Genomic DNA, 10,968 nt, shown 5'->3' on the forward strand with positions numbered 1-10,968 from the left:
TGTGTGTGTGTGTGTGTGTGTGTGTGAGTGTGTGTGTGTGTGTGTGTGTGTGGGGGGCGGGGGTTGATAAATGTAATATGGCATCCAGTGGACACAGCAGGGCAGACACGCACACACCGGCGGGAGTTATAGTTTTTTATTAAACCGTCTCTGTGAGTAGAAAAACAACAAGAGCAGCAACAGAAGAATAAAGAAGCAGAATTGGCTGGCAGCCATGACATCGCCGCCACTGTCTTGGACAACAGAAAACATCTTGAGGGTACAGCATATTAAAATACACAACACACACACACGCACACACACACTAAAATAAAAAGGACATCAAACAGACAAACGAAACACAAATAAAAAAAGTGCTGGAGCACCACACTGTACCATATTAAAATGTAACCTTTTGTGACCCCGTGTTTAGAAGGATAAAAATAAAAGGTGGAAAATAAAAAACAAAAAAACACAACACCAAGACAGAAATTAGTGTTTGGCAACTGTAGCCGACTGTGAGACACTGTGTTTGTTAATGACAGAGTGAGAGGACTGGTCAGACACAGACACGCACGCACGCACGCACGCACGCACGCACGCACGCACGCACGCACGCACGCACGCACACGCACACACACACGCACACACACACACACACACACACACACACACACACACAAAGACTAAGACTGAGTCCATCGGTAGTGAATCACAACCAATATACCCCTACCTCCCTCCCTCTCATTTTCTCCTCCTCCTCTTCATACCCATCTTCTTCTCGCCATGGACACATGCACAGCATAGCGGCACTGACAGATGCTACCCTACTGCTAAATTAGCTTGCAGCCAGGGTGGAACAGAGTGTGTGGGTTTGTGTGTGTGACCGGGTGTGTGTGTGTGTGTGTGCATCTGTGTTTGTGTGTCTACTTGACTGTGCAAATCTGTGTGTACACATGTGTACATCTTTCTGAGTGTGTGTGTGTGTGTGTGTGTGTGTGTGTGTGTGTGTGTGTGTGTGTGTGTGAGAGAGAGAGTTGTGTGTGTGTGTTTATCTGTGCGGAACTATCTGTGTGTTTCTTGTGCAAGACTGTGTGTGTGTGTGTGTGTGTGTGTGAGAGAGCGAGTGTGTGTGTGTGTGTTTATCTGTGCGGAACTATCTGTGTGTTTCTTGTGCAAGACTGTGTGTGTGTGTGTGTGTGTGTGTGTGTGTGTGTGTGTGTGTGTGTGTGTGTGTGTGTGTGTGTGTGTGTGTGTGCTGATCAATCTGTGTGTTTATACTGTGTGTGTGTGTGTGTGTGTGTGTGTGTGTGTGTGTGTGTGTGTGTGTGAGTGTGTGTGAGTGTGTGTGTGTGCGCGCGCGTGTGCGTGCGTGCGTGTATGTGTACGGTAAGTGAGGGGTCATTATGCAGCTACACTATGCTTAGCTATGGGAAAAATTTGGAGGCTACTTCATAACCCCAAGGGTACATATTGCAGTTGCCAGGGGAAGGACTCAGGGATTGTGTGTGTGTGTGTGTGTGTGTGTGTGTGTGTGTGTGTGTGTGTGTGTGTGTGTGTGTGTGTGTGTGTGTGTGTGTGTGTGTGTGTGTGTGTGTGTGTGTGTGTGTGTGTGTGAGTGAGAGTTTTGCAGACTAATAAAACTTCTTAAGATAGCTGCAACATCATCAGAAATGCCTGCAGAAGCTTTGCAGGTGCATGTGCCTCTGCATTCATGTGTGTGTGTGTGTGTGTGTGTGTGTGTGTGTGTGTGAGTGTGTCCTTGTGCAATATGCAATCTGAGACATGATGATAAAGGTTTGAAATGGTGCCTGTGTGCGCGAAGCATGTCCGTACAAGTGTGAGTGTGTTTGTTGATTTCGAATTCCATGAAGCACATTGCATTACACTCATTTGGGCAGGCTGTTCAAACAAAGAGTTTGTCTGGCAATTCTATGGGGAAACAGGGGGCACATATTACACAGAGTCTTTTCTCTCATCCTCATCAGAGATGAAGTACTGCAGACAGCCATATGTAAAAAAATCACTGTGCATAAAAAAAGAGAGTCAGTTCCTATATCAAAAACACACAAACACACACGTACATGTTACTCGTCCAGTAATAGCATTTCCGGTTTAAGTCGGTAACACTTTATAATAAAGAATGCATAAAAAACAATATGAAAACTTATTCAATAATTAACTAATGGACAGAACATTATTTTTTTTGTAAATGAGAGGGAAATGTTGTGTTCATATTTTATAGGTTTTTTTTTAAATCAAACATTTTCCATTTTTTTTGTGAATGAATAAAAAATATTCTGTTAAAAGGTTGGTAAAACTTTCAACATATTTGTAGATATTTGAAAAAGCATTAACAAAACCTAGTAAATAATAAAAAAAACATTTGCTAATGTTTTGTTCATCATTCGTTAATTATTTAAGTCTTCATAATGCTTTTTATGCATCGCTTATTATAAAGTGTTACAGTTGAATTCAATTGGAGTGTATGGATGTCACCCAATGGTACTGTAGGTTCTCTGTAATCTCATTGGACAAAGTGTCTGTCCAATCTCTCATTCTGGCTTCCCCAGGAAAGAGAAGACAGAGAGACAAAGAAAAAAAAAACAAAAAAACAAAAAAAAACAAAAGCAAACACATTCCAGAAGCTCAGGTATTGGTTGAGTCTTTGCGGGTAGTCGCGGTTCATTGGTTCAGGCACATATGTTGCCTCCTCACATCACTGGTCTTCTCCAATGACGGGGAAAAAAAATATTGAGGTATAAAAAAGAGGGAAAGAGAAGTGAGCGATGAAAAAAAGACAGGAAGAAGAAGGTGGAGAAATAAGTGAGAGAAAGATGGAGTAGAGACCAAAGCCAAAACACAATCGGTCTCCACAGCTCACCTCTCAGAGAGACACGGAGAAAAACAAACAAACAGTCGATTGGTTTCAGTCACCCACATCACAGTCCTGGTGTCTGATGAGCCAGAGAAAGTGGGAATAGAAGTAAAATAGATAGCAAGAACAAAAAAGGCATGGAAACAAGAGATGCATAAAAATGGGGGACGCGTTCTCGTCGTTCCCCCAGTCTCCCCCATGTTGCTGGTCTGGTCCCCAACGAGTCAGAGAGTGAGAAAAAAAGAGAAAGAAAGATATATATATAAAAAAGAAAAAAATGGCCCTCATGTAGTCTTCAGTCACTCCGTCTCCCAGAAACAAGGAGGAGGTGAGAGACAAGAGAGGAGAGTTGTCCTCAGCCTCCCATGTCCATGTCCTGGTCTCAGACGAGGAAGGGGAATAGAGGGCCCAGGAAGGAGGGAGGGAGAGAGAGAGAGAGAGAGAGAGAGAGAGAGAGAGAGAGAGAGAGAGAGAGAGAGAGAGAGAGAGAGAGAGAGAGAGAGAGAGAGAGAGAGAGAGAGAGAGAGCTAGGAGAGGCATTGCTCTAGTCTCCGACGTCGCTGTCCTGGTCCCCAATGAGGAAGAGGAAGTGGAAGCTGAGGGCCAGGAGGGCGGTGCCCAGCAGGTCCCCCAGGGCCGTCAGGTAGGGGATGGAGAAGCTGTCCGGGTCCTTACCGCTACGCCACATGGAGTGCACCATCCAGTCCGAGATGCACAGCAGCAGGAACACCTGCAGACGGGAGAGAGGAGAGGAGAGGAGAGGAGAGGAGAGGAGAGGAGAGATATTTATTCATTAATATGGATGGTCATTGTTTTTTATTTTTATGGGCTTTTCGTGATGGGAGTATAGTATAGAAATGACAGGAATGGGCCGGAGAATGATAACATGGGGGAAAACACAGCCTACTGTATTGTCATAAGTTAAAGCTGCGTGGTACATTCCACAAAAGACATGAGGAGAAAAGGAGAAACATAAAATGAGAGGAGAGGAGAATGTAAGAGGGGAGGAGAGGAGAGGAGAGGAGAGGAGAGGAGAGGAGAGAGCAGAGGAGAGAAGAGGAGAGGAGAGGAGAAGAGAGGAGAGGACAGGAGAGGAGAGGAGAGGAGAAGAGAGGAGAGGGAGGGGAGGAGAAGAGAATGTGAGAGCAGAGGAGAGGAGAGAGCAGAGGAGAGGAGAGAGCAGAGGAGAGAAGAGGAGAGGAGAGGAGAATGTAAGAGGAGAGGAGAGAGCAGAAGAGAGGAGAAGAGAGGAGAGGGGAGGAGAAGAGAGGGCGGGGGGAGAAGAGAGGAGAGGGGAGGAGAAGAGAGGAGAGGGGAGGAGAAGAGAGGGGAGGAGAGGAGAATGTGAGCAGAGGAGAGGAGAGGAACATCTGAGAGAGGAGAGATACTGTGCATTTCTCATTTAAAATCCCTTCATGCAACCATTGCATTGCAACCTTAAAACGAGAGGGGACAAATTGTTTCAGCATTCCCTACGTAACCCTAATGCCCCCTATGCCGCCCTCACCTGATCCCATTAAACAGTAAAGAAAACATTAAAATCAGACAAGGGGCGGGGCAGGGCAGGGCAGGGGAGTTGAGAGGGGGGTTGAATTAAAATTAAAATGGTTTTATTATAGTACCATATAATCCATCAAACGGTACATCGGTGAAGTCATTTTCAACCCCACACCACCCTCCCCTATGATCTACAAAGCAGCACCCAATCATCCCCTAAGAGGAGAGGAGAGGGGGATAGAGAATGAAGGAGAGGAGAGGATAGAGATTGAAGGAGAGGAGAGGAGGATAGAGAAGGAGAGGAGAGGATAGAGAATGTAGGAGAGGAGAGGATAGAGAATGTAGGAGAGGAGAGGATAGAGATTGAAGAAGAGGAGAGGAATGAAGGAGAGGAGAGGAGAATAGAGAATGAAGGAGATGAGAGGAGAGGAGAGAGAATGTAGGAGATGAGAGGATAGAGAGTGTAGGAGAGGAGAGGATAGAGAATGTAGGAGAGAGGAGGAGAGAAGAGGAGGGGAGAATGTAGGAGAGGAGAGGAGAGAAGAGGAGGGGAGAATGTAGGAGTGGAGAGGACAGGAGAATGGAGTAGTGGAGGTGAGAGAAGAATGAAGGAGAGGAGAATGTTGGAGAGGATATTAAATGAGAGGAGGAAGAGCGGGGATGAGAAGAGATGAGAGGAGAGGACAGGAAAGGAGAGGAGAAAAAGAAAGAACATAGCAGAGGGTGAAAAGACGGGATGAGAAGAAAAGAGGGATGGAGAGGAGAGATAAGAAGAGTGAAGAAGGGGGATGAGTGGAGAGGAGGAGGGGAGAGAATGTGACCGGAGTTGAGAGCAAAAGATGGAAGGGTAGGATGGGAAAGGACAGAAAAGGGAGAGAGAGAGAGAGAGATGAATGAATAGAGGGATAGAGTGAGAGGAAGGGAGGAGATTAATGAGGGCAGTGGAAAGGTGTAATGATGATGCTGCTGCCGATGCTTTGAGATGCACCCAACCTGCAAGTGCACACAGTCATACAAACACGCACACACATACACACACACACGCACGCACCCAACCTGCAAGTGCACACAGTCATACAAACACGCACACACAGACACACACACAACCTGCAAGTGCACACAGTCATACAAACACGCACACACAGACACACACACAACCTGCAAGTGCACACAGTCATACAAACACGCACACACAGACACACAGACACACAGACACAGACACACACACACACACACACACACACACACACACACACACAGACACAGACACAGACACAGACACAGACACAGACACAGACACACACACACACACAACCTGCAAGTGCACACAGTCATACAAACACGCACACACAGACACACACACACACACACACACCCTAAAAGTGCACACAGTCATACAAACACGCACACACAGACACACACACTCACACACACCCTAAAAGTGCACACCGTCATACAAACACACACACACGCACGCACAGACAAACACACACGCACACACCCAACCTGCAAGTGCACACACGCATGCAAGCAAACACGCACACACGAGCAAACAGACACACACACCCTACCTGCAAAATGCACACACACACGCATGCAAGCACACACACACACACACAACCTGCAAGTGCACGCACGCACGCACGCACGCAAACACACACACAGACACACACACACACACACACACACACACACACACACACACACACACACACACACACACACACACACACACACACACACACACACACACACACACAGACACACACACACACACACGCACTCTTTGCTGATAACGTACATGAGCATGCATGCACGTCGCACACACTGCAGCTAAGAGGCTAAAACATCAGTGGCAGTGCACACAGGCTGGACACACACTGCTTTTCACTGTGTGTGTGTGTGTGTGTGTGTGTGTGTGTGTGTGTGTGTGTGTGTGTGTGTGTGTGTGTGTGTGTGTGTGTGTGTGTGTGTGTGTGTGTGTGTGTGTGTGTGTGTGTGTGTGTGTGTGTGTGTGTGTGCGTGCGTGTGTAAAGCAGCGGGAGCAAGAGGAGGAGGAACAGGAGTGTCTTCTGTCCTTTGTCAGACTCGGGGGGGCGGAGATGGCAGACGCTGCCAAGGGTGTGTGTGTGTGTGTGTGTGTGTGTGTGTGTGTGTGTGTGTGTGTGTGTGTGTGTGTGTGTGTGTGTGTGTGTGTGTACAGGACAGCGCCTGTTTTGAGCAGATGCCCCACTGTGACCAGGGAGCCATGACTGATTGCAACCCTGTGTGTGTGTGTGTGTGTGTGTGTGTGTGTGTGTGTGTGTGTGTGTGTGTGTGTGTGTGTGTGTGTGTGTGTGTGTGTGTGTATGTGTGTGAGAGAGAGAGAGCTCAGGGTCGTAATAGCCTCAACAGCATCTACATATGTGAGCCAGCACTTCACTTTGTGGTTCCTTCTTCTTTGTTTTAAAAAGAGCCTTACCAAGACACCTCGACCGTATTTCTGTTCACTTTTCAACATGACTTGTTGTCTCAGTGAACGTATACCTTTGAGATATACGTTCGATACGCACGATATATCATGAGTGTTACAAAGATGATACAGATTCAGATTATGGTTCAATTCAACTTCTCCAAAATCTGACCATTACGGTCTTTTCGAGAATGTTGCCATTCGCCAAGCTTAATGTATTCCATTTCGCTTCACCGTTCGTCTTTGCTTATAAAGCATATGAACGCTCGGGAGGACTGCACATCAAAAGGTGACTGAATTTGTTCACTAACCTTGGCAGAAACCACCCTTGAGGGTCAGCAGACAGACACAATTACACGATTGCAATGCTGTTTCTGGCAAGTGGGAAGCAAAACTACTCTAAAAGGCAAATGTTTTTAATCTTGGAAAAGAAATCCAAACAAAACATTTTCCCACTGGCACTGTACTGTACGCGCAATTCCGTAATGGTCTTTGCCAAAGACCATTGCCTTTGCCAATTTGCCAAACACGCAAACAATAACTGGAGAAAAATGTAATGCACACGCATGTACGCGCGCACGCACACACGCACACATCCAAGTATTGCAATTCGCCTGTTCTCTTGCACAGTATGGGACATTGTGGCTGCTGCAGTCTCTGTGTGTGTGTGTGTGTGTGTGTGCGTGTGGTGTGTGTGTGTGCGTGTGCGTGTGCGTGTGCGCGTGTGTGCGTGTGTGTGTGAGTGTGTGAGTGTGTGTGTGTCTAAAAGAGGAGTCATTTCGGTCTCTTGCCCCCCATTAACCCTTTAACTGCTCTCACTGTTCTCTCTTCATCTGATGCCATCAATGCTGCCTATGATCTCTTTCACACGCTCGGACCACAGACACAAAGAGAGGAAGAGAGGACACAGAGGAGGAGAGACAGAGTGGGAGAGATGGAGAGGGGAGAGGAGAAGAGAGGGGGAGAAGAGAGCATAGATGAGGAGACCACAGGCACAAAGACAGGAAGCGAGTACGCAGAGGAGGAGAGAGAGGAAGAGAGATGGAGAGGGTTGAGGAGAAGAGAGGGGGAGAAGAGAAAGAGAGAGGAAGAGAGGGAAGGAGAGGAATGAAGAGGAGAGGAAAGGACAGGACAGTAGAGGACGAGTGAAGAAAGAAGAGGGAGAAGAGCGGTGAGGAAAGGAGAGTAAAGAATATAAAAGTTGGAGGGAGATGGTGTTAAAGGGATGAGAGAGGGTCTTGGCATTAAGAAGTGGCTCTGATCTCCCGGACCCATTTGCAAAGCATGGGATGAAAACCACAGACACCAGTGGAGGAAGAGAGGTGAACAGAGGATGAGGAGGAGAGGATGGCAAGAGAGGACGAGAGGAGAGGGAGGGCAACAGAGGAAGAGAGGAGAGGAGAGGAGAGGAGAGAAAGGAGAGGAGAGGAGGCGGAGAAGGCAGAGATGAGAGGACAGCAAGAGAGAAAATGAGGAGAGGAAGAGAGACGGGTAGAGGGGAGAGGAGGAGAGGGGGACAGATGGAGGGGGACAGGAGGAGGAGATGAGAGGAGAGGCAGATAAAAGGGGAGGAGAGGAATAGAGAGAGGGATAGAGGGGAGAGGAAGGGAGAGGAAGAGATGGAGGGAGATGGAGTGAAAGTGAGATGAGAGACAGTCTTTCTTTACATGAAAGGAGTTAGCACGAGCAAAAGGGGCTGGTTTGATCTCCTGCTGTTGGCGGTGCCATGTGTGTGTGTGTGCGTGTGCGTGTGTGAATGTGTGCGTGTGTGAATGTGTGCGTGTGTGAATGTGTGCGTGTGTGCATGCGCGACTTGCGTGTGTGTGAATGTGTGCGCGTGTGAATGTGTGCGTGTGTGCATGCGCGACTTGCATGCACTTGTATGAGGTGGCGACAGAGTAGGGCTGGGCGATATGGAAAAAAACTATATCACGATATGGATTACTTCATATCACGATAACGATATATATAGTCATATTGCCCAGCCCTACGACAGAGTATGTCCGTTAAAAGCAGAATGCAATTCCTATTGGCTGTGGCGGCTGTCGTCAAACGGCATCATAGCTCATTTGCATAATATTTGCTGAGGTCCAACTACAAACTGTCGGTCAAGTTGCCCAAATAGTTTTTGTCTCTTCTGTTGCTAGCGACTCAATACAAAGTCGATTACCTCTGCACCTAGTCTATTCGTACCTTAACAGTCGAAGGATCACTTTGGACTTTTGGACATGAGCAGTATGTCAATGTGTTGCTCTATGGGAAACTTCTATCAGTGGTGTGTATGACTGATGCGTGGGCCATTTCTCAGAGTCCTGAACCGTTGCTGTTAAGCATACCGAATAGGTGCTTGGCTCTGCGGCAGCGGTGTGTAGTCACTGAGGATTGGTTGCGCCCACAGACCACTTAGGCTGAAAGATGATGTCGCTGGCTCTATATCACGCAGAGTAATGAGAAGTGTCCCGAATGTCACTCTCTGTCTCTATCCATCTCACACACACACACACACAAAAGGAAAACGTGCACACAAGTGCACACAAGTGCACACAAGTGCACACAAGTGCACACAAGTGCACACACACACACACACACACACACACACACACACACACACACACACACACACACACACACACACACACACACACACACACACACACACACACACACACACACACACACACACACACACACGCACACACACACACACAACTCTCTGCCTCCATATCATTAACATATTACAGGAAAACACAAACACAAACACACCCACGTCAGTCTTTGCCTCCATATCTCAAACACATCACAGAAGAACAAACACATACACACAAACACACACAACTATCTCTATTTCTCAAACACGTTACCATGCATACACAGAGATGTACGCGCACACACAAAATCAAACCGATGCACATGCAGGCACATACACACGCATGTACACACACACGCGCACACGCACACACACACACTAAACAGCAGGAATAAACAAACACAAACATACAAGCTTACATTAAGTCCGCAAACACACACACGCACACACATACACAGCCCAGTGTGCTGCTGTGTGTATGGCAGCAGTGTGGCAGAGAGAGAGGCTCATTTATTTGGTGATGAAAAGCGCTGAAGGATCATTTATCAGCCTCACACTCGGCACCACACACACACACACACACACACACACACACACACACACACACACACACACACACACACACACACACACACACACACACACACACACACACACACACACACACACACACACACACACACGCACAGCCAAGGTGAGCCAGAACTACAGTAATCAGCCAAGTGGCCCCACTGAGTGTGTGCGTGTGTGTGTGTGTGTGTGTGTGTGTGTGTGTGTGTGTGTGTGTGTGTGTGTGCGCGTGCGTATGTGTGTGCGTGCGTGTATCCAGAAAGAGCGAGATTGAGACAGTCAGCGTGACTGTGTGAGAGTGAGTGCACGAAGGTCACTGAGTATTTGCCTGTGTCCGTGTGTGTGTGCCTGATTTGGAACATTAAACCCATCTGAGCGCAAAAGGACAGGACTGATTTGGGGGACTCTCACTGGCTTCACAACAGATGGCAAACTTTACTTTGAGGGCAAAACAACGTCACTCCCTACCATTTGACAACCACAACGGTGTGCTCGTGTGTGTGTGTGTGTGTGTGTGTGTGTGTGTGTGTGTGTGTGTGTATGTGCGTGCGTGCGTGCGTGCGTGCGTGTAGCCACACAGTTAAAGCAGGGCCAATGTTTAAAAAAAAACAAAAACAAAAAACAGCTGACAGTAGACAGTAGACACTATGGAAAACTCTGCCAGAATAAAAAACAAACAAACAAAAAAAAAAACCCTTTTCGGGATAATCCTGAGTCATCTAAAGGGAGAGCTTATTGGCCAAGGTTGGTACTCCGCGATCCGAAATGTACAAGACCTGCCACGTATTTCTCCCAGCCAATTGACTGAAGCAGGGATTGCCTGTGTGTGTGTGTGTCTGAGAAAGATCTTTGGCTATATAGTTTTGTGTGTGTGTGTGTGTGTGTGTGTGTGTGTGTGTGTGTGTGTGTGTGTGTGTGTGTGTGTGTGTTGTTCTGTGGCTGTGTGGTTTAAGTCCTCCTGGTGTGATGTGGGGGAGAGCTGGGTGCTGACAAGGGCAGCACTCC

General features: G+C 47.4%; 1 protein-coding gene across 3 annotated transcripts in view; it reads right to left on the minus strand.

Annotated features, from left to right (window-relative positions):
* Positions 1-1,312: 1,312 nt before the first annotated feature.
* The window catches only part of slc41a2b (solute carrier family 41 member 2b), a 63,147-nt gene continuing 53,491 nt past the window's right edge, over positions 1,313-10,968 (minus strand). For all 3 annotated transcript variants that reach the window (XM_063217129.1, XM_063217127.1, XM_063217128.1), the window contains exon 12: positions 1,313-3,587. In XM_063217129.1, the coding sequence (XP_063073199.1) occupies positions 3,402-3,587 (186 nt within the window). In that variant the 3' untranslated portion in view covers positions 1,313-3,401. The remainder of the gene's footprint in view (positions 3,588-10,968) is intronic.

The sequence above is a fragment of the Engraulis encrasicolus genome, chromosome 15, assembly GCF_034702125.1.
Source record: "Engraulis encrasicolus isolate BLACKSEA-1 chromosome 15, IST_EnEncr_1.0, whole genome shotgun sequence".
Lineage (NCBI taxonomy): Eukaryota > Metazoa > Chordata > Actinopteri > Clupeiformes > Engraulidae > Engraulis > Engraulis encrasicolus.